Source organism: Neolamprologus multifasciatus, chromosome 23, assembly GCF_963576455.1.
Source record: "Neolamprologus multifasciatus chromosome 23, fNeoMul1.2, whole genome shotgun sequence".
NCBI lineage: Eukaryota > Metazoa > Chordata > Actinopteri > Cichliformes > Cichlidae > Neolamprologus > Neolamprologus multifasciatus.
This window is the reverse complement of record NC_140460.1, coordinates 20,074,567-20,101,169: the sequence shown is the minus strand read 5'-3', so window position 1 is coordinate 20,101,169 and position 26,603 is coordinate 20,074,567. Positions and strand designations below refer to the sequence as shown.

Sequence of the window (26,603 nt, the reverse complement as noted above, 5' to 3'; positions counted from 1 at the left end):
AAACAGGAAATATACTGCCGAGGGCTAAACCAGTTGTAGCCACATACAGCCTCAGACACACAAGCCTAGAGACCAGTTAATAGCTCCATGGCAACCATCGGCGGCTAGAAAAAATTGTGCAGTCCCCAACTGGTTGGCAAGTAGTTCCTAGAGGTTGCTGGCATTGCAATTGCATCTACGGGTGACCAAACCAATTGCAATCAGGTTTTTTGTGCAGGACTCTCTTTGAAACTGATTTCACCCAGCAACAGCCAACAATCAATTGCCAACTTAGCAACTAGTTGTTCACATGGAAGCAGCTACCGGTCTCTAGGACTATATATAAGCTATACTTTGCCTGCCACCAGTTAGCCCCTTTCAGTAGGTGTTTGAACTTATATCACCTTCTATAAAAACCACCAGATTGCAACAAATAAAACAACCGTTTAAATTAAAAGTTGCTAGCCTTCCATCAACTTACTTTTAGTAGTGTAAATTAAACTTCTGCTGATTCTTGAGGTAAAAACACTTCATTGGATTGAAGAGAGGTAAACTTTTGTCATAATGTAGCAGTACTTTGTCCCCTCAGGGTGGTGCTCAGGCCACCAGCTGATGTTGGTGAAGACGTTCAACAAGTTGTAATAAGTGAAAGAGTGCGGTTTAGTCTGACCACTGTGTGATTTGAAATCATAAATCTGACATTGAAGCCCTCCACCACTCTCAACAGTGCCGAGCAGTCATTATTCTCCCATTAGTATCCTAAAAGGTCCTCGTCAGTCAATGAGGAACCCTCCTCCCCCAGCCACTATGAGCAGCCAATCAGAGGAGAGGATGCTTGGATCTTCCCTGCCTCAACCTGACTTGAGTTGTACTGAGGATCATAAAAACATCAGTAGAAATGATGTTAAGAGACTCCGTGTGGTTATAATGTGGAAGAAGCCTAATTTAAAACAATGACAGAAGAATTAGAAATTCAAACAGTCACGTTTGTTTCAGAGGTATTCTGGGTTTTAATGGACAAAAGGTGATTTTCCCCCCTTTTTTTTCTAAATTAAAGTGAAGAAGAGGCAGAAAATGTAAATGGTGACTTTCACTGCCTTGTTTGTGGCTCCTGGGTTAAACCCTTAGCTGCTTTTAGACTGTAAAACGGCTCCTCTGAGCTTTATATACACTTTAATAAAACCACCAAACTGAGAGAGGGACTGGTTACAGCTCAATAAAACCAGACACAGACGCTTTTTTTTTCATGATGCCGGACATGAATGCACTTCACCTCGAGGATGTGATGATGACAGCAGGCAGTAGGTGGTGCTGATTTTTAAAACCTAAAAGGGGGACACCATGTTCCTCTTTGAGCACTGATATGTATTCTTTTTGTAGTCACCTCACTGGTTGTTGGACCTCACTGAGTGTTTCGGTGTACTTTGGTCTGATTTGTGTGTGTTTTGTGTGTTGCAGTTGCCCAGAAGATCGTGGCCACCAGGAAGAAACAGCAGTTGTCCATCGGGCCTTGCAAGTCACTCCCCAACTCCCCGAGTCACTCGTCTGTCTGCGCCACACAAGTGTCAGCCGTCCACATCAGCCAGGTCAGAGGTCACACAGAGTCACATTTGCATTACATTGGTTTACAGTCATTACATAACACTGCTGGTTCATCAGTCAGCTAAAGAGGCACCATGTCACATGTTGTCAGCTAGTCTCTTTAATTGTAGTTGAACACCTTCACTTTGTGCCATTACACTAATTACATTATACAGAAGTTAGTATAATGGAGCTGATGAACAAGAAATCCTTCTTGTGATGGTTAATTTGTAACATTAGGTGTTGCCATACCAGCCCATAGAGTTTGAATGAATTAGCTGACCTGGTGAACTGTGTCTGAGCTAATGAAGGTCATGTGACGATATGAACAGCTGCTAAATGGGCTTTTTAGTGTGAGCCCCTCTTCTCATGCCCAACCTGTCGCAACAGATACCTGAGCCTGGTTCTGCTGGAGGTTTCTTCTTGTTAAAATGGAGTTTTTCCTTTCCACCGTCACTAAGTTTTTGCTCAAAGTGGGCCATCTTACTGTTGGGGTTTCCTCTGGCTTGAGACTGTTGTTGTGATTTGATTTAATGAAACTGAAATGAATTGATTTAACTAGATACTAAGGGCAATAAAATCTTGGTCTTGGCAGTAAATCACAGCCTATCTCTGCTGAAGCATGGTGAGATGAAGCTGAAAGCTCTGAAAAAAAATCCTCAGTGGACCTTTAGTCTAAATGATAAATTAAACCAATCAGATTTTTCTGAAATAAAGAGACATTTGCTCTCAGTGTTCATAGCTTTTAGCAAAGACGCCTATATCAAAAATCAAACACATTCCTGGAGAACATGAACAATAAACAAACTGCTCCAACATCTGCCTGAACCACACTGTGTGCAGCTCGAGCTTCAGGCCGTTAAACGCTTCGATCCTCATCCTTCAGTCCTGCATCGATTTCTCATTAAAAAGCCATCGCTCAGCTCCCGCGTCCCCCAAGAGAGTGGCGTTTATCTCTCCGCTGTCCTTACAGACGGCCCTCTGTGCTTTCTCAGCTCTGTCTGATTACTGTCAAGTACTCCAGGAAACTGCACCTTAGCCAAGACCCCCCATTTTCAAAAAACTCTCACATTTCACCCTAAAACAATATGACTCTGCTTCCTTCTCTCTCCTTTGATCTTTTCCTGCTTTTCTGCTCCTCCGTCCTTTCAGACGAGTAATGGTGGCGGCAGTTTGAGCGACTACTCGTCATCTGTGCCGTCAACACCGAGCACCAGCCAGAAGGAGCTCCGTATCGACGTCCCGCAGACCACCAACACGCCAACACCCGTCCGCAAGCAGTCTAAACGCCGCTCCAACCTCTTCACCGTGAGTCGCCATCAAACATGCAGCCCACAGAAGCCACGGAAAAAAAATATTGCACCAGACTTCCGGTTTTGTAGTTATGGACATCATTTCTAATGTATCACAAAGCTTTTGCGTGTAAATTTTTAAAAAGAGACTAAATATTAGGAATCTGTCCAGGTTCAAACGTTCCCACTCAATGTTCTCATTATTACGCCTGATTTTAAACCCAAGAACAGTTTTGAAATACCTGATTTTTCGCTATATGGGAGTCCCAGAAATAGTTTTAATAAATCACGATTGCAGTTTGCTGCCCGTTTCAGTTTTGCAATGTTAACTGTAACAGCTAATTTAGTGTTAGTTTTAGTCATAGTCTTTTGTTAAAGCTAAATTATTTTAGTTTTATATAGCATAAGATTATCATAGACTGCATCCAAAGTTGTTTTATGACTTCTGCTATAAAGTATAAAGTATAATATCTTAAATCTCTTGTTCCTCCCAAGCATTTGATTGTTACATTTTCATGATAAACCCGTGAGGCTTGGAAGCACCTGTAGATCAACCAAACTGCTTTGTGTGGTGACTTGATGGCTTGATGCACAAATGGCTTTTCTTTTTTTTTGTCTGTGGTATTGAGAAAGAACTTTACATCCTCTTGACCTTATAAATGATCATGTTTACGTGTTTAAAAACTCCGTAAAGTCGTGTAAAAAAAGTCGCTCTTTCATTCTTTTTTTCTTTCCTACTGTAAAATCTTTCAGAGCTTCCAGTTTTAGCACATGAGATTCATCAGCTGTTGGAAAATAGCTGGTGTGAATATCTTCCACATTTTACTGAGCACGAACTGAAAGAGCAGTCACAGACTGAAAGTAAACTATCAATGTATGCTGATGATGTGATGCTGTTTATTACAAAATTTCAATCAGTTCAAACACAGTCCAGTTTTAGGGACTCCAGTTATCTGAGGTAAAGCTTTGCAGCTACAGCTGCACTTAATAAAAACACTTTAATTCAACTTAATACAATTTAAACAGGTAAGTTCACCCCCTACGCTGTAAGATGGGGGAAATTAGTTGTAGAGATCAAAACTGTTTCTGTAGCTGTCCTTTACAGCCATCATATATTTTGGGTGTAAAGTTGGGCATTTTAATATGTGAGTCTATGGGGACTGACTGGCTTTTTGAGCCAGCTTCTAGTGGACATCGAGTAGCAGCTTTTGGTACTTTTATGTCTAAGCCCAAGTTGGCCTTTGTTGTTTGATGACATGTTAAATGAATGATCAGTCAACTGGAATCAGTATATTTTTAGTAACTGACTCATCAGTTAGTCCCTTCTCTTTGAACTCTTCCAGGATTTTTTAGAGTTTTCTTGACTAAAGATGATTTAATCACTCTACATATCAGACATGTCTGCAGTAGCTGTTGACTTTTACTAAACTGATATGTTGTGGTTTTTGCCTGATGTGTTGATACTAACTCTTCTTATCTGGTCTTCTCCACAGTCGAGGAAGGCGAACGAGGCGGACAAGGACAAGAAGGGCCTGGAGGCTCGAGCCGACAGCATCGGCAGCGGGCGAGCCATCCCCATCAAACAGGTGAGACTTCCTGTCTACTCTGCTCGCTCGCTCTGTGTGTTTGAAGCTTCGGCCTTGATTAACAGTGAAATCACACACTTGACATCAATTAGAGTGAGGGGCTCTCCTGGGTCCTCCAACCAGATCATTAGGAGAAGGAGAGGGACGGATTCGCCGTCACTCCTGTTTCTTCCTCCCCTCCCTCTGTTCATCCACTTCATCTCCCGCTTCTCTTCTCCCTTCAAAGCCGCTTCCTTTTCTCTTGACTTCTTCTCCTTCCTGAGCTGCTTGATCACGCCGTTTTAAAGGAATGAAAGAAAGAGAGGAAAGAGACGATCGTCTCCACTGTGAAACGTCCCTGCTGCGACGGCGAGGAGAGCACCTGAAGTGGCTCTTAATTTGTTGCAAACAAGCTCCCCTTGTGTGGAGCAGCAGAGAGTGAGGAGGGGGTCTCCTGACGAGCAAATCAGGCAATTAGTGAGCTCTAATCGTGTCCTCTCGAGTCGCTGCCGCGGCCTCGTTTGTACTCTCCTAATGAACAAATCGCATCTCTGATTAGGCGCCGCCTCGACAGGAGAGAGCGAGAGAGGGGCTGCTGTTTGTGTTCGGGGTCGGCGTTTAAGAAACGAGCCTGCTGTGATCGCACAGCGGCGTCGACAGTAATTGCAGCAGAACGTGTGAAAATCCCTCTTCAGCTCCCAGCAGCTTCAAATGCACCTTCGTCGTCTTATTCTTTTTCTTCTTCTGTGGTGGTAATGCAGCGGTGGATCTCAGCGGGCTGTTTGAGCGCCAGAAAGACATTACATTATGCCGTTAATCATCTGAAAATGGAGCTCAGCTGAAACGTGCCAGGTTTCATTTTTAAACGAGCACCTCATTACGTTCACACAGATTATTCTGCTGCTTTAGTCTATGCTGTGTTCAGGTCATGTGGGAATTATGACTTCTGCTAAATCACTGGTTACTTCATTCCAACAAAAACATGAAAAAAAGATAATTTACTCAAATTAAAATTGAGGTGTCAGCGAGAAAATGTATAAATGTATAATTTTTGGTGAAATAAAAAAATAAAAAGGTGTCGCCAGCACCCTTTTATTTTAAATAAATAATAATAATAACTAAAATAACTCTCGAAGCATTAAAGAAATTTAAAATCTGAATATTGAGATTTTTTGAGATTTTTTGAGATTATTTCGTTTCTTCTGGATGCTTGATGTCGATCCAGAAATATTAACATGTAGTGAACACATGAAACTACAGATTTCATCAGGTGAAGAATGTTTCTGTTCGCGTCACATCCTAACCTCACAGTCAGAAGACCACTGTTCGTTATCCAAATTCATGCTAATAAAGCTGGACGAAGACTCCGCCTCCTCCAGAGCAGAGTGAGAAGAGGAGGAGGAGGCGCTGCGAGGCTGAGCGCAGAGCTTCCTCCTGTTGTATTTTTTGGAAGTGGACGTTAATTGATTTGATGGTTCCCTGTGGCCGCTCTCGCCTCTTCTCCTGCCTGCTCCTCAGTGTCGACACTGGCTCAACACACCGCTGACCTGCTGCCTCATTACACCGCGTGTGTTTTAAATGCACAGTGTGTGTGTGTTAGAAAAGAGGCTGCTTTTCACATTCAAGGTTCAACTACCTTTTCCCCATTATCGCTCCATTTGCACTCCATTTTACCTTCTGTATGTGTGTCTGTATCTGTGTGTGTGTGTGTCATTAGCATCGTACTCACACTTGTTTTTAATGAGACTCTCTCCCTCACCTTTTAGTCTCCAAGCACGAACCCATTATTTTCTCATCCAGGTCTTTTACTAAAGTTATTTTATTTGCTTGCACCTTGAAATGTTCAGTATTAAAAAAAAGCTCATAAAAAGAGAAAATAAACAGGCTACATTAAATTAAACTGCACTGAAATTAAAAATAAAACAAAATAAAATAAAACTACCATCTATTGACCTGAAATGTGCAAAAATTGGCAAATTGTGTGTAACTAGTAGAAGCCACTATTCAAATTTGGCATAGTCTTTACCCATAGAAGGCGACTTGCTGACTCTACAAATTTTCATGACAAAAAAATAAAATAAAACATTTCTAAATGTAAAAAAAACCATCCATCCATCCATCCATCCATTCGCTTCCGCTTATCCTTTTCAGGGTCGCGGGGGGCGCTGGAGCCTATCCCAGCTGTCATAGGGCGAGAGGCGGGGTACACCCTGGACAGGTCGCCAGTCTGTCGCAGGGCAAAAAAAAACCCAGTAGCTTTTATCTTAATAACCCAGAGGTGTGGATTTACCCATTGCTTTATAAAACCTCAATTATGACTATGACCATGTTGATCCTTTGGATCCAGAAGTGAAGATATTTGGATAAGAGGGTGGGCGCTTATAGCTAATGCGAGTTAACCTGATTAGCGAGCTCTATTCATAAACTATATAGACACAGGAACAGATGATAGTTAGTTAGTGAGTTATTAGTAATTAACTTGTTTACAAAAATGCTACGAATATCTGCATTAAAAATCTCCTGAAAGGTACAGACTGAGCATAAGCTATTACTATATGCTGATGATGTAATTCTATTTATTACAAAACTACACACAACAATCCAAACACAGTAAAATTCACCCCCTTTGCAGTCATTATGAATAGAATACAAGACGTTTTTTGTAATGAGCTGTAATGTTTATTTGTGGTGTCGAGTTAGGTATTTGAACGTGGTGATTACCTCAGTTTTGGAGCCAGCCCCTAGTGGACATTAGGGAAAGGGCAATTTCTGGTGCTTAATTTCAGTTGTTTTGGAGGTTTAAGCTTCATCTTTAAGAAAGAAGCAGTTCACACCATTCAAGTTGCTGGTAAAAATTATACAACATCTCTTTCACTGGCTGTGATAACTTTTCCTACTTTAAATTAAATTTGTCAGAGACATTTTCAGTCTGAAATCTTTCTGCAAAACCCATCTTCATCTCATGACCACTAAACTGGCCTCTGATTAACATTGTACTGTCAAGGTAGAAGGCAGCTGGCCTTAAAAAGCAGCATCGAGATCCTCACTAAACAATGAAAATCTGAAATCGAAGGTTCTTAATAAATGCTTAAATGAATAAACCTCTATTATGCTTGTTGCCCTGTCAATCAAACAGAAAGAGGGGGGGACTTTAATGTCTTCTTCTTTAGAGTTTCTGTAGAATTTCTGGAGTAGTAGCTGTCTTCTCACTGTCACCAGCCACCTTCTTCTTCTTTCCAGTTTATTAGTGTCACCTGTGTATGTGTTGTACCTGAATGTGTGTGTCTGAGCCACTTGTTGCCCGCCCTGATCTCATTAGAGCGACTCTTAGCGCGACACTCGACAACTCGAGGTGACGGCGGTTCACTTCTTAAAGGGGAACGCCTTCGTTAAGAGAGTCCAGAGCTCATTAAGACAACACACATACACGCACACACAGAGACAGAGGCCAGGTCACTGTGGCTGTAATGAGAACAGGGCGGATCTCGACCCTGACACTATTAGCCAAAACAAATTTACACAAACACGTAAACACGCTGGTCATGAGTAGCATTCACAGCAGCGAAGGTTTGTCTCTAGTTTTTCTTTTTCTTGTCTGGTTTTCAGTGTTAAAAAATGACACAAAGACTGTCAGTAAAAGTAAAGATACTTGATTTGGTTTCATGAGACAAAGAAAACCGGCCCATTTTTTCTGATTGATCCAGTGATCAGTCAGGTAATCAGGACACAGTAATTCTAAGACCTTCGGTTTCCTTTCTAGAAATTTATCCTCCTTTCTGACACTTAGACTAAAATGTATTAATGAACATCATGTTTTATTCAGTAAAACTTAAAAATAAAAACTGAGCCCCTTAACTCATCAGGAAAGGACAGAGATCGAGGCAGACGAGGGCTGTTTTCTTCTATACAACCAGAGGTCTTTAGGTTTAGGTTTCTGTTTTATACTCTCAGAGGTGTTGTTATGTGACGTAGCTTAAAAATGCTTCATTTAACAGACATGCTAGCATTAGCCTAAACAAAAACAACTCAGGGTTGCAATTGATCCCTGAAACTAAACAAACCCTCCATGAATCAAATATTCTGCCCATTTTGAACATGTTTTTTTTGGATAGTCAAATTTCCTGCTATGTTTAAGTGTACTGTAGCTGCTAGCTTCTTAAGCTTAGCTTGCTTGCTAACATGATCTCTGTCTAAATCTTATACGAAGCCACATAAGTGTTATGTCCCTGTTATACAATATAATGTGGTTGTTTCCACATTGGAAGATGGTGACAGCATCACTTCAGCTTTGCTTTTATTTTATCTATTTTTTTTAATCAGTCAATTTATTTATTTATTTATGATCTCCGTACAGCTCTTTGGCAGCAACAGTAAAGCGTGTGAGGTTACAACAACTGAGAGCTATATGACGGGCTGTAATGACACCAAAGTATGGCTTGTGCCAGCGGATGTGACATCACTTTTATCATGCGGTGTTGTTTGTGAGGGCAAGAAGGGGCTAAGTTATTGTCTAAAGCGGGAACAAGAGGACATATAAACTGTTCCTACTTCTTTACTTCTTTAAACCACTGAGGAGTAAACCACTTAAATATGTTTGCAAATGCAAATGAAGCTCCAGAGTGGTGCGTTCAAATGTGGTCTTACAACCTGGAAACTTTCCAATCCATCCGCTCACCATTGTGTAATGAATATTTGATTTAATAATGAACATGTTTATGCTAATGAACTCTCTGAGGGATTACATTCACGTCTGCCACCTGCATGATGAACCAAACCAGGAAACACATGTGGTGTTGAAGCTGAAACCTCCTGCGAAGATGCTCCACTGCGACTTGAAGCCACAGAGGAAATGCTGGCTGTACCAACACCCGATTGGTCGTTTTTTTGTTTTTGTTTTCTTCTTCTTCTTCTTTTTTGAAGTGAGCGGATGCGTCCAGCTTTGTTTACAGAGGCTGTTGACGGCGCAGGGTTCCTCCGACATCTGCTCCACGCCGCTAATTAGCCGATAATTACCGGAGAGAGAGGGAGAGGCTCGCTCATGTCTCTGTCAAGCGGCTGACCGAGGTGCTTTGAAAACCAACAATCTAACAAATTAATTTCCTTCGACACAGCAGCCGAGCCTCTGGGACCGGACACACTGGAGAGGTGCTTGTTGTTGGGGGGTTTTCCCCTCTTTTTTCTGTAAACCTTTATTTACTTTGGGAAGGTTCACTGAACTCGACATTTTCACCAAGTCCCACCTGAGAAATAGAGAGGACAAACGCTGCCAAAATCAAAACAGAAACTTAAAATTCTTAAAACTTTATCTAATTGAGTTTTGAATATTTTTTCTGGATCCTTTTTATCTTACTTTATTCATGAGTTTCACAGGCCTCTATCATCAGTATGATAATTACCTTGATAAAAAACTTATGTAAACTTCAGGTAGGAAAGTATGGAGGACTACAGGTGCCAAAATCAATAATAAATAATAAAAAAAATCACTCTATTAAATGCATCAAAATAATTAATGTAAATTAAAAGTTGATAAGTTGATTATCCTAATTTAATTTGCCTTTACATTTATTTATATTCCTTTATTTATTTACTTTGTCATTTATCTAGTTATTAAGGAACAATAAGGGGATGCAAAGAAAAAGCAAACTGAAAGTAAAATGAAGTGAAATAAAAAAAATAAGGAAAATGCCTGAACAGATATTGAAAAAATTAATAAATGGATGAATAAGTAATTATTTGTTCAGCTGAATTCCCAAATTACTATGTGTTAATTTGCATGTTTTCTTTGCTAGTGGCTCTAAAGCAGCCTGTTAGGACCACATGTTCACTAACTGTAACTCTCAGGGCTTCTTCTTTTTCTGCATTGCATTGCTAGCTACAAAGATTTGTGATGTGGACTGTATTAACATCTAAAATGATCTCTCAGAGAGAAAATTAGAAGCAACAAATAGCATTTTTCTTTGTGCGTTCATTTATGTTTATGTCAGCTACCTTCCGGTCAGTTGAATATGCGGATTCACTGCCATTTACTTGAGATGTGCTTCCTGTAAACAGAAATCCCTCTCCCCAGCAGTCTGTCTATCAGTATTTGACCTTTGTGCTGCATTTTGTAGTTTTAATCGTAACTCTGTCAATATGAAACATTGTTTTCATGTTGGTTGCCTCATCTATCTGATTGAGATCACCTTTTTGCACATCTGCAGATGAGTCTTCCAGACTTCCTAAGATATCTGGCTTGTTTGTTTTTTCCACCTAGAGGAAACAGATGTGTAAAACTCATATTAGACCTCAGAACTCTCCAACCAGGACTTCAAACTGAGCTCTAAGTATGCAGCTAGAAATGTTACAACCTCCAAACAGAGCTCTGACCTGTCCGACATCCCTACTTTACCGCTGATGCTTTGTAGAAGAACTGTTAATAGATTCCCTGACCTCCACCGAGACGACCTCCTCCTGTAAATGAACATTTTGCATCTCCTCCTGAGCTCCACTTGGAGTCTGAAGTCTCAAGGCTTTCGGATGCTGTCGCCTTCTTCCTGCGAGGAGCTGATTAGTGTCGTGCTTGTAATTGCCTCTCGCGGGGTTGCAGACGAGCACGGGGCTGGGTGGTTTTGACAAGTCTACTCGTCCCCCCTCGGCGCGGGGCGCTTTGTAAGGAGTTAAATTGGATGGTTAATTCGGGTGTTATTTACCCTGTAATTCATTAGTTTCGCCCCGCCATTGGCAGCGGGCAGGCTGTAATTTCACGCTTCGCAATAAAAGATGTCTCATAATCTGCTTCATTTAGCAGCCAAAGAATTTAATGAAATTAACTGCAGCCCTAATTAAGACGGTGAATATTAAAGACCTGCTATCAAGGCTTTAACGAGGGTGACATGATCCGCCTTCCGCCGGATTGGAAAAATATCATTTCCCTGGGAAAGGTTGTCACCGCTCGGAGCCATTTTGGCCATGATGACATTTTTGTCATGCACACTAACCCCTGGAAATGAGATTTTTTGGGGGGTGGTGGCGGTGGGTGGAAGATGTGTTGGAGGGATGTCTCTCCCTTTTTAGTTTGAGAAATAATTAAAACAAGGAACACAGGCGTCAATCAAAGAGCATTTTTAGACCGTGCTCATTATGCCGCTGCGTGGCAGTCTCCATGGAGCAATCCCGAGTTTTTGTTTGGCACGGAGGTGTTGCTCTGAGCTCGCTGGAAGTGTCCCTGTGGTCGCTTTGTTGTTTCACACCGTATGAGAAAGTGTGTGTGTTTGGGTGTGTTGTTACACTTATTTGATGAAAAGCTGGACAAAAGTGCCCGGCGGTGACCTGAAGGGTTCTCGCAGAGGAAGAGGAGTCATGTTTCCTTCACATCCTGTCTCTCACCGAGCGTCAAGCCGAGCGAGGGGCGAGGTTTTTTATCCACTAATGAATTGAGACTGCTGAAGTAAGGTTTGGATAATTGAGTTTCTAATTAATTACCCAGAACTCTTATCAGATAAATCAGCCCCTCTTCAGCCCCCCTCTTCTTCTGTGGTGTTTTATTTGATCTGGTCTGCGTCTTGCTCCCCTGGGCTTGCCCTTCGCTGTCCTTGCCTCATCAACAGTGACCTTGTCATGGAGCCTGAAGCTGCTGCGTGGCTGTCAGTGTGTTTTGATGGTAGTTATGGGGTTTGCCCTCTGCTGTGGTGGTTTTTTAATGATTTTTACTGTTTACTTCGAGGCAACAAATCTTGTTTTTTTAATTCCTGTCATCCTTTGTAGTGATCAGGTCAAGAACCACATGGAGAGAAATGAATCAAAAGAACTGGAGCTCCACCAGGGCCGTTCAGTCCCCTTTATTTGTTGTTTTAATCATGGAAAATAAATCTTAATAACTCTGCATCCAGAACACTCACAGTTCAATTTGATTTTAAGCCTTAGTTTGCGAAGAAATAATCATAAATAGGGTCTTGGCTGAAAAATGAATATTCAGTCAATTTTAAGGGCAAAAACATCAACCTGTGGACGAATCTGTGGGAACAAAGTAACAAAATGTAAACTCCATGTGGTGTCATTAATAGCCTCCCCACCCACATTTCTTATTTTATTTCACTTTTCACTGTCAAATAAAAGCCCAAAATAATTACATTAACCTTTCTCAACACAAGAAAAAACCTTGTCCACACTAAATGCAGGCATTTAACACCCTGTATGTCAATTCTCAAGCAAAACCCATCATAAATAATCTCACATTTATTATCACATTTTTAACCTTTTGTCAGAAAAAGCAAAAAGGGCTTGTTTTTGTCAGGTATCAATGAGTGATGTGTGATTCATATTTAGTTTGAAAACTGGAAATACATTAATACATTGCAAGATGAGAGAAGGAGACAAAGAGAACAGTAATGGAAGACTACCTGCTAGCATGCTCACATTAGCTGTACACTTTCAAAAAACCAATCCCTAACTACGTTCAGACTAAGCCATTCGGGGAAATACCTGGGGGTTAAGCATCCGCAGACAGTTACCAGATAGGAATGCCAGTGGTTAATGCTGAAAGGTAGTTCGGGCATATAGTTTGGATAGCTCCCTTTGGTGGTTTTAGAAGCAAGCCCAAATATGAAGAAACCCCAGGGTAAACCCACGACCTGCTGAAGAGTTTATATATCTTTTCTGGTCTGGGAATGCTATGGAATTTCCCAGAAGGAACTGGAAAGTGAAAAGCTTGAAAGAAGGATCTCTAAGAAAATCTTTGATTAGCCTGCTGCCCAAGTTCAGATAAACCAAAGGCGATGGATAGATGGAATTCCAGGAATTATAGTATTGGGAGCCACGAAGTTCAGTGGTTGGTAGAGCAAAATTACTTTTTGTGTTCTTACAGTTTAATTTTCCATCTTGGTAGCACAGATGTTTAGATGTTTTGTCGTTGTTTACACTTTTAATGACAGTTTTCAGTGTTGCATCATATCTTGGAGGGTGAAAAAAGATTTGAGTTGTAAGAACTCAAAGGCAATATTGTCTTCAACAATTAGTAGAACTGCAAAAAAGTTCCTACATTCAAAAGAGCCTAATTCCAGGACGTAGTGCTTGCACTTTCAAGTCATCCATAAAGACATGATCTTTAGTTTTGGACTGCCTTTGAAAAGTCCACCCGGATTTTCTGATTCGTTTTCTAATCTGTGACAAACGGCACCAGTCTACTCTAAATCACTGTGAAGAAGATCTACCTACTATGACCTGCAGCAGGGGGTCAAAGAGCTTTCAGTTGCTTCCCACAAAGAGGATATTTACCTGGAGTAAGTCAGACAGCATCGGCCCCTTTCCTTTATTTTCTCTTTTTGTCTTCTTGGAGATTAGAGGAGTGAACATTTCACACTCTGTCCTCTTGTCTGAGAGGATGATAGATGACCTGCAGACGCTCCTCCGGCTGGATTAGATGGCCACCACGATACAGAAGGGATCCCTTTCTCGTCACCCCCCTCGCACTCCTCTGTCGGCGGGGGGTGACACCTCTAATTTAGCCTCCTGCTCTCGGGGGACGTTGAAGAACAAAAGGGCCTTAGCTCCTTTGAGATCATCCTGTTCTGTGGAGGGTTTGTCCACTGATATTGCCTCCCCCGTATCTCCTCCAAGATCCGCTGTCACACTCTTCAGGAGGCCCCGGTAGAGTCCATTGTCTGAGCAAAATAGGGGGGTGATTGAGTGATTAGAGAGTAGATTAGTCTGTATCAATAGGCAGGGAGCCTCCAAGAGGAGAAAAGTTTTCCTTCTAATTTGACTCACACAATGGAAGAAGGAATTATGGTTCATGTTACTGTTCATGTTCCTCAGTTTTAGCTTCAGACAAAGAGGTAAAAGTTGTGTCTTGTGAGCACACCTTTACGCCTCAGAAATCATTTTCTGTGCAATATGTTCCTCCTCGAACATGTCGGACATGTGACAGCTGTGGTCTTTAATCAGAGACCCTCAGGTATGAGCCTTTCCGATGCATCGTCTAACGAATGACTTCATCTCTTGGCTTCCCCCGAGCTAGCGACCTTTTCTTAAGCACTACCCCACAATACTTCAACCGAGGCAAAGAAGTGAAGGTAGAGAGTGTCTCGGGGAGTTTTGTTTTTTGGGGGGTTGTCTGTCTACATCTATTTGTCTATCCATCCTTGTTTGCTTTCTTTCCCACTGAAACCCAACACAGACCCTTCATGCCCCTTTGTTTTGTTCTCCAGAGAAGAATCCTCATTGATGCCCTCGGACGTTTTCTGTTGCTTAACAAATGACTTCATCTTCCCGCTCCCCGGAGCTAGTGACCTTTTCCTAAGCACTACCCCACAATACTTCACCAGGGCGGAGAAGTGCCTCAGTCGGAGGGGAGAGAGTATATCTGAGGATGTATTTATCTCCCCACATCTATTTTCCAATGTGGAGACCTTGTGAGCTGTCATAGCTGCTCTCCCCTCTCCTCCTCCTGAAGGTAAAATAAGTGTGTCACTAAGCTCGGGGAGGTGAATAATGAAAGATATTACCCATCATGAGGATTTCAACGTGGCGTTCAATTAGCCTTCCTCTCGCACAAACTGATCGCTTGTCATCCTCAGGATGAATGGACAAAATTAATCCACTGACGTCTCCCTCCCCAAAACCCGGGTTTGGGTGAAGGTCTGTGAAAGATGTTGGTTCATCTCTCAGTTTCGTTTGGTGGTGATCAACCATCCACCTCTTATCGCTCCATTGTCTTGTTTCAATTTACTTTCTCTTTTGATCCTGTAGTGCAAAAATATTTCACTTTTTGTTTTAGGATTCAGGTAAAATCTTAAAATGTATTCAATTCAATTCAATTTTATTTATATAGCGCCAAATCACAACAACAGTCGCCTCCAGGCACTTTATATTGTACAGTAAATCGTACAATAATAGATACAGAGAAAAACCCAACAATCATATGACCCCCCACGAGCAAGCACTTTGGTGACAGTGGGAAGGAAAAACTCCCTTTTAACAGGAAGAAACCTCCGGCAGAACCAGGCTCAGGGAGGGGCGGCCATCTGCTGCGACCGGTTGGGGTGAGAGAAGGAAGACAGGATAAAGACATGCTGTGGAAGAGAGACAGAGGTTAATAACAGATATGATTCAATACAGAGAGGTCTATTAACACAAAATGTAGATGAAAGCAACATTTTTTTCCCACTGATTTTTAATTCTTTTCTTCCATAATGCAACCAAAACACATCAGAATACATTTTTGATGTCAGGCTGTGAAAATTAGGGGTGGGTTTGATGATCGATTTATCCATTAAAATCGATTCTAGCTTGGATAACTTGATATCACTTCATTAAAATCCTGAATCGATCTTTTAATATAAATTTATTTTGCCCGAAACGCCAGAATTTCAGGTTAAACCTCAAACAATTTACAACAACCACCAAACAGCTAAAACAGTAATTGAGAGCAGGTACACGGATTCTGCACAAAGACGTAAACACACAGCGCGGACCCGCCGACGGATCAGAATCAGTGAGATGTGGTTTTCTCACCTGACGGCACGGACACGGTCGGGGCTGAAAGCTGACAGCTCGCTGATTCTGATGTTTCTGCGGGTCTTCGCTTTGTGTTTACGCCCTTTTTGCGCTCGATTCTGAAGCTGCAGGTTTTTATCTCTCTCCAAACAATATTGACTGAACCAGCAGCAAAAGAAGATCCAAACTACGCTTCACATACACATCCTCATGAATTCCCTTTGACTTTTACTGTTTTGCTTCCACCACAATAAAAATCACACTTCATGCACAGCTCTCTCTCTCTCTCTCTCTACTTCAAGAACAGTTTCTCATCTAAAAATCTTTTTTCTGCATTATTCGCTTGCTTGTTACACACAAGTCTACCGTTGTTTACAGCGCTGTCGGCCGCTGTTTTTTTTCCTTTTACTTACTTCTGAAAAGAGAGCCTCATTTTTGTTGTTCAAAAGGCTACTGAGCAAATTAAACTTTTTAAAATTATGCAAAATTGCAAAACCCTTGGCTGTGTCTCTAATAAAACCTCTGTAACTTTGCTCTGCTTCACTTCAGCAGCATCAGGTAATGTTCATATGTTGATCCATGGTTTTCTTTCGTTTTTGATCTACTGCAGAATATTTTTAGAAATCCCAGGCCAGGAAAATCACCTTCATGTTTTTCTGTGTTTTATCCTCAGTTACTTTGACACAAAGGCATCTGCTGTGACGCTCACACCCTTGATAAAGTCTCGCAAGTGTCAGCTTTCTTTTTATAGATATAAAAACATGGAAATGTACTGATGCATGATCTGAATTATAATATTCTGACTGTCTGAGGCAAAATTTCCCCAATTCGAATCAAATCATGGATCGAATCGATTCAGGACCTTGTGAATCTGAATCGAATCGATTCTAGAAATCAGTGACGATACCCATCCCTAGTGAAAATATCCGTAAAATTAATTATACAGAACAGCTAGAGGATTATTTCAGGTAGTAGTGATCTAACTGTAAGCCAGAAAGGATAAAAACAGACTGAAGGGCAGAAAACAATTTTGACCCTTTAAAAGCTAAAACTGGGGCTTTGTAAGGAATTTCTGTCCGTTTAAATGGACAGAAATTCAAAAGCGGGATTAGATTCTTCTGTTCCTACTCTTTTACACTTTAAAATTAAATATTGCTCTGCAATATATGTATTTTGTATCATGTATCTTTTTTTTTAATCACATTGGGTTTCACAGTCTGTACAGATGTAATTACCATATTAAACCATATTTTTCAGGGGTATTTTGAACGATCATATCCGCTGTTGAAGTTATTATTGCTTTCCTTTTTTGTTAGCAGGGATACTCATAAAGCTATGGACAAAAAACTTTTTAACAAAGGTTTACTTGGCCCCACAGGCGTGATAAATTTTAGGAGTTGATCTGGATCTAGCATTTTCTGGAAGGATTCTGGATAGAGTTTTCACCTTTATCATGTTATCTTTAGCAACAACATATCAGGTCTCAGATGGTTAAAGAGGTGTTGGCCCAAATGGTCTCTGTCGAATCCTTAATCCAGGTGAAGGGCATGACTTTTCGAGCCAGTGAAATAAGAAACAGCTGAGCAGTTTATATGCTTAATAAATTGTTTTCCTTCCATTTAATGTACAGAAAACGTTTTATTTCAGAGTGAAAAATTCAACTGAATCAAATATAAAGACCATTAAAGAAAACCTTATTTAAGCTTCCAGACATTCACATTTTGGACTCAAACTCTCAGAAAATCTCCAACAAGTGTAGACAAAATAGATCCAGCGCATAGTATCCTTTATTTTTTAAATCAGAGCTCTAATAAAGAACTGAAGGAAAGGACACCAACCTTTGCAACAAGCTTGATGTTCTGAAGAAACAATAACTAAACAGCTGAGCTTTTTGAGCATACAGCTACTTCTAAAAACTAATATCTGTTTGAAAATAGCTGCATCCACCAACTCCAAATTCCACCGACTGCCTTCTTAAGGCTTAAAGTGTCTAATAATTCAGAGGTTTAGTCAGTGCTATCTTTTTTCTTGGTTGGTTACTGTCACAGGTTCTTTATTCCTCTTTTCTTTCCTTCAGCATCTTAATATATTATCTTAATAATCTTAAAGTATTGTTTGCTTCAAATGATTATCGCCAGTGTTTACTTGTCAAGGTGAGTTTACATGAGTGACTCTAATTTCAATCACCCGTCCCTTGACAATAAAAATCCCTCTTGAGTGTTGAGACTGTAGATTTATCTGTTAAATGATCCGTCTGATGGATTATAATTGAAAAGCCCGCACCACAGTTATCTGACCTGAAGTCTTATTGGATGATGGTCGTCATGTAAACACACGTCCTCTCTGGCTGGCTGGCTCTGCCGGGAAACATGTTGGCGCTCGCTCACTAACAGGCAGTAATGGATGATCAGCTAGCCTGACAGCTGCACGGCTGCCGGCAGCTTTCACTTCAGAGCAGCAGGAAGCTCGTCAAGTCGTGTTTAGCGCACCGTGGGGAAGCCCTGTTGTTACACACACGCATACACACTGCTCTGTTTCACTTCCTCGTGACATGAGCTGAAATTAGTGAAATCACTGCTGTCGAGTGTCTGTGGGGAGTTCACTGTCTGTAATACCAGCAGGACATTTGAACATCTATTCTGATATGACCTAAATTATATATCACTGTATTTTGGGGGGGGTTTTATGGTGATATAATTATAAAATTTTAAGTAATGTTCCACTCAAGACATGCTTCTATCTGTCTCTATTATGTGTTTTTGGGCTCTAAATATGATTTTAAATGAAACATAATCCTGACAAATGTAGGTTAATTCTCATTGTTAGCAGTAACAGCTTTGAAGTATCACTTGAGCTGAAGACAGACTGTTAATAAGACATCGACATAGTGAGCATCTTAGCTTAATGTCCATTGTCATTTTGGTATCTTGTAGCCAAAAAGACGCAAAAGTAGAATGTCAAGATGTCATAAACATATTTATTTCTGCTGTAAAGTTGATCATTTTAGAGTCTGAAGCTGACTCACTCAAATGGACGTTAGAGGAACTGTAGCTAATTTGGCTTGCTGTGTTGTTGTCATACAAAAAGGCTTGTGTTGTTAATGGCACTAACAGACCATCCAAGAAGTCAGTGCTCAAGGTTTGGTGCAGGAAACTGTAGAATCTACCTAACCCTTTTGCAGGTTTCCTGAAGTTAGCCGATCAAATTCAACTTATCACTTATCAACTTGTTCACTTCTGGCCCCAAAATCCAATAAGACTGTGGACAAAACACTAGCATTGAGAATTTAGATTGGATCTTCTGAAAACAATGGGTGATATCCTTTTTTTTTAAAAACAGTCTCTAAATGTAAAACGGTGTCCTACCCAACCTTATTCTCTGTGTTTAGTTCACTGTCTGTAATAGAGGTGTATTATTTTATTAATACAAAACTAAAGGCCTTTCTGGGGTATTTCTAGTTTATTCAATCTTTTATTTTCTACTTTCCCTCTGGTGTCATCCTTACAAGACAAATTTCAGTCTCATATATTACTCTTGAAAATGTATTTTAGACCTTCCAGGGTAAAAATTGGTCTCCTTTCTTTCATAGCTCGCCATCTTGTCCTTTCCTCCCCTGCCTCTGTCACTCTGAGACGTTTCTTCATGGCATTATGTCACCGCCAATTACACTGAATGCTCCATCACTGGCGGCGAGAGTCACCCCGGGCCTACCGCGCTATCCCACCACTACTGACCGCCTTAATGAAAGCTGAGCGGCCGGGGCGCCGGCGAGCAGGCTTCTGTCCATCAGCCTGGCCTGTCCGTCTCACTCCCCACTTCCTCATCTTCCTCTAACTCCCCCTCTTCCTCCCTTCACGGCTGGACTCTATTAATACCCTCTGTCGGAGTGTTAATGTTGTAGAGGTCCAGTGAAGTGACACGCGTGGCAGCGCGGCTGTAATTGCTAATCAGCGGACAGTTTTATCCCCCTCCCCCTCTTCTCTCTGCCTCCTCTTTTTTTCTGCTTCTTTCTCCTATTTTGATCCCGCTCTCTCGCCTTCTCTTTGACCTTCCTGCTCTCTCTCTCTCCTAATGAAGTGTGGGCGGTGAGCGGGCGATCGCTTGGCCTAAACGGTCAGTCAGCCGCAGCTGATGTGCGTAGGAGAGAGAGCGAACAAAAAGATAGTCAGACAATTAAATGAGCGCTGATTTGATTCCATCTATTCACATCCAGCTCCTCTCATCTCTGATCTTTTAAATGTTGTTTCTCTCGTTTCGCTCATTAGCTTCACTCAGCCGATTCTGGACGTCATTTAGCTCCAGCGCGCACAAAGATCGAGGAATCGAGAGGCTTTAAAATGCACAATTAGGACTCAAAAGTGGACAATAATTTCCATATATTTTTTGTCCACTTTTGAACGGAGTTGTGTTTTTTACTCTCTTTTTGGTTCTGTATGTGAAATCACAGAGACATTTGAGGCTAAAGTGTGCTTATAGTTTTGTTTGTTTGATATTGCCAAAGACTGGATCACAGTCTGATCTTAAGCATACACACAAATCCCCCCCAGCATGAAAAAGCTAGGTTTTCCTAAATGAGTCCCTAAATATTTCCATTCATTTCCAGCAGGACTTCACTGTCAGTAACTTTCTATTGGGATGTCTTCCTGCTCACTTTGAAATCAAAGATTCTTTTTTCATTAACTGAAGAAAACTACCATGTAAAGAGTCAAATCTCCTGTGATCAAACCAATAATTTCTGTATCATCACCAAATTTAACATTGAAACCATCAAATGCCTTTTAGTCAGGTTACAAAAGTGGTGCACAACCAAAATGACACCAGAGCTCACTGCATGACAATTTTGGCCTCACTTTGGGTGACAACAGCGAGCATACACTGCCTGTTTGGATTGTGGCATCTGCCCTGTATGTAGTCTACTCCCACTTCACCATAATGGTGCGCACAGCTGTTCTACTTTTGCTCTGTCGGGGTGCTTGGGCGCTTGACAGCCACTTTAACCAGAGCTGGTCGAGCTCACCAAGGCTGCAGAGCTGCCGTTCAAGACAGCAACGATAGAGTCCATCTACATACCGAGGAACTTATCGGAGAGGTTGCGGATTATCAGAGTGGAGTTCAGAAATTTCTTTTGCAGATGATGATGCTGTTTATGTTCAAAGTGCACAGCTGCATTGAAAGGCGTGTGCTGACAGTGTGTGTTTATCTGTGTGTTTTCTGCAGGGCATGCTGCTGAAGAGGAGCGGTAAATCCCTCAACAAGGAGTGGAAGAAGAAGTACGTGACGCTGTGTGACAACGGTCTGCTCACCTACCACCCGAGCCTACACGTAAGACACATACACAAATGCACAAGCACAAACACATACAGTCACTGTGAATGCTTATTAGACTGCAGCGCTCTGCCAGCCTGCACTGACCTCCATCTATCTGCTGCTCTTCATCTCTCCCCTGCGAGTGTCTGTGTGTGTCTGTGTGTGTGTGTGTGTGTGTGTGTGTGTGTGTGTGTGTGTGTGTTGATGGCTTGTGTATTAATTAGGACTCGTCATCTGTTTGCCCACGTCGGCGCTGATGATGTGAATATCATCTGTAATGTCTCTGCTAATTGCCCCAGCTCTCTGCCCTGTTGGCACAATATCCTGCCCCCGACGCTGCTTTATTATCTCACACACACACACACACACTTTTTTGTGTCTTTCACTCTCTCTGCTGCTCATTTTCTCTCTGTCCTCTTGCTCAGTCTGAAGTCAGATTAGATGTATTGCCTCTGATAGGTTTTCGCCACATTTTTGTTGTGTAATTAACGTTTTTTTTGTCTTTGCTTTTTTTGTTTTCAAAGAATTTTGGCCACAAGTGCATATCAATTTGTTTTATTTTGACTTCTTTGTCTTTTATGTTAAAATGTAGACATACAGTTGTTTTGTGCAAAAAGATGCTTTACAAAATCACAAATTCGATCATAAAAATGAACCCAAAAAGCATTTCAGTGTGTAATAGTGTTAATACGGTTACGTTGTTTTCTTACTTACTTTGTTGTGAAAATGTATTCATAATTTTCTTTAATTACATTGATCGTATTTTCCATCAGTTCAAGATTGCGTTTTAAATTAATTTGTTCATCAGTCGAAAAAATGGAAGAATTTTCTGAAACTGTTTTAAATAACAAAGAAAAGAAGCCAATTTCACATATTTAGAAGCTAAAAATTGCAAATTCTAAACTAAACATAAATGAAATTTATTGATTATTTTTAAAAAAAATACTGTTTACAGTGGTCCCTCGTTTATTGCGGGAGTTACGTTCTAAAAATAGCCTGCGCAAGGTGAAATCCGTGAAGTAGCCAAGTTTATTTTACAATTATTATACATGTGTTAAGGCTATAAAACCCCTCACTACACACTTTATACACTTTTCTCAGACAGGCACGAATATTTTCACACTTTTCTCTCTTATTTAAACACTCTCAAAGTTCAAACCTTCGTAGAATAATAAGTCCAGTATTATAGAATGAAACCACCCACGGTTGCTTTTGACAGTGCAAAACGTTTTGTCAACATTATTGTGTTTGTTGGGGGAAAACTTACAAACATACAGTACAGCACTTCAGAGTCACACTGCTAGCGATCGAAAAAATTTGACAAGCCGGACGCATTCTGTACTGTACAGGAGACACGGCATGAGATTGATTGGCAATGGTCTACAGCAGTGGTTCTTAACCTGGGTTCGATCGAACCCTAGGGGTTCGGTGAGTCGGTCTCAGGGGTTCGGCAGAGCCTCCACCGTGACATGCACGGCTCATTTTGTGCACCAATAAAAAACATATCTATGTCTTGAATTTGAAAAAAATCACATTTTATTTTTCACTAAAGAGGGGTTCAGTGAATGCGCATATGAAACTGATGGGGTTCGGTACCTCCAACAAGGTTAAGAACCACTGGTCTACAGCCAATCAGGACACAATGTGCTGTAAAAAAAAAAAAAAAAAAGAAAAAAAATTGCAAAATTGCACAAAAAAATCCACGAAACAGCGATGCCGCAAAAGGTGAACCGCGTTATAGCGAGGGACCACTGTATCTCTTAAGAAGGGGTGATATTTTTGCTTTGAATCAATAAAGGAAAACATGTATGAACTGCACTGGAGGTGACAGGATAAGGTTGGGGTGGATGGAGCTGTTGGAAAACAGTTGATTGACCACTTGATAATGCTGGGGTCACTACAAGAGATGGGAGTGAAAAATACTGTGGAAAAAATGAGTAAAGGACTCTATAGACATCTGATTTAGAAACATTGTAATTTAGGAGTATGCTCGCTTTCTTTTCATTCTTGTTGGTCTCTGCTCAGTAATTATGTGTTTTGGATGGTTTTTTGGACTTATTTGATCTGGTTTTAGCCTTCATTTCACTGATTCAGGGTTGCTCGGACATCATGTTTGATCTCTTCAGGATTCAGATTGTTTTGTTTGACAACTGATGGCTTGTTTTGTGCAAAGCTGATCAGAAAAGCATGAAAGGTCCCCTCCATGTTGCCTGGATTTTCTTGTTTTATCCCACCGACAGACAAAAAAGTATCTTAGAACCTGAAAATATTTGTTTTAGGTTGAAAAATGACCTAAATGAACAATGATTAGCGCATTTTAGAAATTGCAGATTATTGTTATGCTGTTCTTGACTTATTGACTATTGGTTTTATCTGCAGAAACATTAAATCACAAATGATTTGCTCAGACATATCCACACTTCACCAAACTGCACACGTCCATCAGCCATTAGAGCAGCTGATGCAGTAAATTAGTGTTAAAACTCATCACTTAACACATCAACACACACAAACCCCCTACAGCACCAAAAGCCAGGTTTTCCTGAATGCTTTGCATCTGCAGCTCCGGCGTCAATTAACGTGTTTGCGGAGGCTAATCGAATGAAACTCAATCAGCACCACTAATTGCCCGACTATGTGCAAAGAAATCACATTAATGCCGCTAATTAAGTGGATGGCAATAGATGCCACCTAATTGCCAAGAAAAGTCTAAAGAGGAGAAGATCAGGCCAACAAAAGGCGAGAGTAATTAATCGCCTCTTGTCTCAATGTGACTCTGAGCAGTGAGAGTTGTTAAGAGCACTTAAGAGCAGAGATTTTTTTTTAGAAATTCTTGTGCAAGAAAGAATGATTAGAAGTCAGTTTTTCTTTTCTTTTTTTGTGTTCATAAGCCTGAAACTAAGGCAGAGAGCTAACCAACGCTGAGTGAACACAAGATAGAAACCAAGATGGTCTTAAAACATTCATTTTTAAACATCCCAAATCCAAATGTTCAAAACGAAATCCAGCAGTAAAAGTAATAATTGATTAGAATTAGAATAGAAAGTTCTAACTTCAGTGAATCTTAAATGCAAGTTCAGTTTTTAGTCTTTAGATAATAACTTGAAGACACTACAATTTTCTGTCCATTGAGATTATTTTGCATTAAAAGCAATGTACATTTACAGTTTACATATCAACAGATGTAATTTATAACACAAACCATAAAAACCTGTTATGTAATGTGTTTAAGTTCGTTTAGGCTTTAGGTTTGAACATGGATTATAGATCTCTTCAGGTTTTTTGACACTGGTTTCTGACCTGGTTTTGGGCTTGTTCAGGTGGGTCCTAGGCTTAGTTTTAAACTTATTTAAGGTTGTTTTTGACTTTGTACTTGGTATTGCACTGATTTTTATACTTGGGTTTCAACGTGGACGTGTTTAGGCTAGCCTTTGCACTTCTTTCTGACCTGGTTTTGGACATGTTTAGATTTTGTTTGTGACCTGGTTTTAGACCTGTTCAGCCTACTTTTTAGACTTGGTTTGTGACTTTGTTTTGGACATGTTTAGTCTGGGTTGTGCATTTGGCTCTGACCTGGTTTTGGACCTGTTCGGGCTAGTTATGGAGCAACTTTGTACTTGTCTTTGTAACTGTTATTAAATTAGGTTTTGTACCTGTCATCTCTGCACCTTCATCACTTTCTCCACATTTTCAGTCTGATCGCAGAGCTTCTTCTTCTTCTCCTTTATCTGCTGTCGTCTGTTTACCCATCGATCGTGTTGTGAAGTAGTTCGCTCTTTATGGATTCATGTTTCCTTTGGCGTCAGCAGTATCCAGCTCTCAGTTCATGTTGCATTTTTCACACTGATGCTGCCGTTAATGCGTCCATTTATACTAACTGCACGCAAACACATACACACACACTCTTAAATACACTTTCTTTCTTCCGCGTTCATAAGCGGACAACATGTTCTCGTCCTCTCTCACACACACACACTCGTCACCACCTGCTGTCGGTTTGTTTGGTCGATACACACATCGGTCCTGGACGCCGCTGCGTGGTGTGGACGATCGGGCCGATGATGAAAGCTCTCAGATGCAAATGGAGACTCAATTACCTCGGTCAATCTGTCGGAGGGGTGTGTGTGTGAGTGTGTGTGCATTTGTGTGTGTGTGGAGGGTTTACCCAGCGGGCCCCTGGCTCGAGGGCTCTCCAGTGGCTTGTTAAGACGCCGTCGAGAGCAGTTGGCTTTGAATTGGCCTTTTGTCAGCCGAGCTGCCAGAGGGAGGCGGGAAACACTGAGAGAGTGTGCGTGTGTGTGTGTGTGTTATAAATGTGTGTGTAATTATCCAAGTCTGTGCAATAACAGCAAACCGAGGATGCTTTCTGAAATAATGCCACGAACAGTTTGCATTTAATAGTAATTATTTCAACTGTATAGAGCAGCGCAGCTCTAATGAAAGCTGTAGTGTGTCAGAGATGAACACAACATTGACGAAAATGGGGAAAAATAAGAAACTTTATTAGTTGATGTCAGGCTTTGGTTGAGTTTAGGTGAGGAATCCAAGTGGAAAGCGAAAGAGGGTTTGGTATTTGCCAGAATACACTGGAACAGGTTATCGTCTTATGGCTTATTACATTTTTTCGACATTCATTAACAGTGAAAAGGAGGCGATGCAGGAAGTTGTGGCTCAGTTTTTCTTTTTTTCAGGTAAATCAAAATAACTTCATGTTGCTTAGATCAGGTATCTGCTCTGAGGTTGGATTTCAGTCATTACGTTGGACTGATTTTGGGTTATATTTTTGGACACTATTTAGACAAACTCCCACTTGGTTTTGTACTTGGCTTTGGGTACGTCTTTGGAGTGTTTTTAGGTTTGGTGTTTCCCTTTGGTTTGGTCTTAGTTTTAAATAGTTTGTTTTGGTTTTTATTGCTTTGTTTTTGTATTTGGACGGGTTTTGACCTTGATTGGTTTGGACATATTTTAAACTGGTTTTATAAAGTTTGCTTTGAACCATTTTTGTGGCTGTTTTGACCTACATTTAGACTCATTTATTAGCTTGGATTGGGAATCACTTTGGGTTGATCTGGACTTGTTTTGTCCTGTTTTATAGTTGGGGCTTGGTTTTATACACATTTTTTAAATTTGTAGAGGTTCACTGGCTGGATGTTCTCGACTCTTTGTCCTGCTATGGAACATCTAGATCCATTAGATAGGTCTTTGTAATGGTTAAGAATGTGAAATAATTATTCTTTCTTCAGAAAAAAAAAAATATATACTTGTAATAGCCTTCTTCTCCAAACCAACACTTATTTTCAAAAAATTTCCCTTCTCTATGTCTTAAAAATATATATATCAGACTCTCTTTTTAATCCACAAGCTTTGTTTCTCATCACCACCTTGATCCTGAAGAGGAGGCCGACCT

General features: G+C 40.8%; 1 protein-coding gene across 8 annotated transcripts in view; it reads left to right on the top strand.

Moving 5' to 3' along the window:
* Positions 1-26,603, top strand: part of agap1 (ArfGAP with GTPase domain, ankyrin repeat and PH domain 1) — a 186,048-nt gene that overhangs the window by 109,882 nt on the left and 49,563 nt on the right. For all 8 annotated transcript variants that reach the window (XM_085152093.1, XM_085152092.1, XM_085152089.1 and 5 more), the window contains 4 exons: positions 1,438-1,565; positions 2,713-2,868; positions 4,346-4,438; positions 21,107-21,211. In XM_085152093.1, the coding sequence (XP_085008219.1) occupies positions 1,438-1,565; positions 2,713-2,868; positions 4,346-4,438; positions 21,107-21,211 (482 nt within the window). The remainder of the gene's footprint in view (positions 1-1,437; positions 1,566-2,712; positions 2,869-4,345; positions 4,439-21,106; positions 21,212-26,603) is intronic.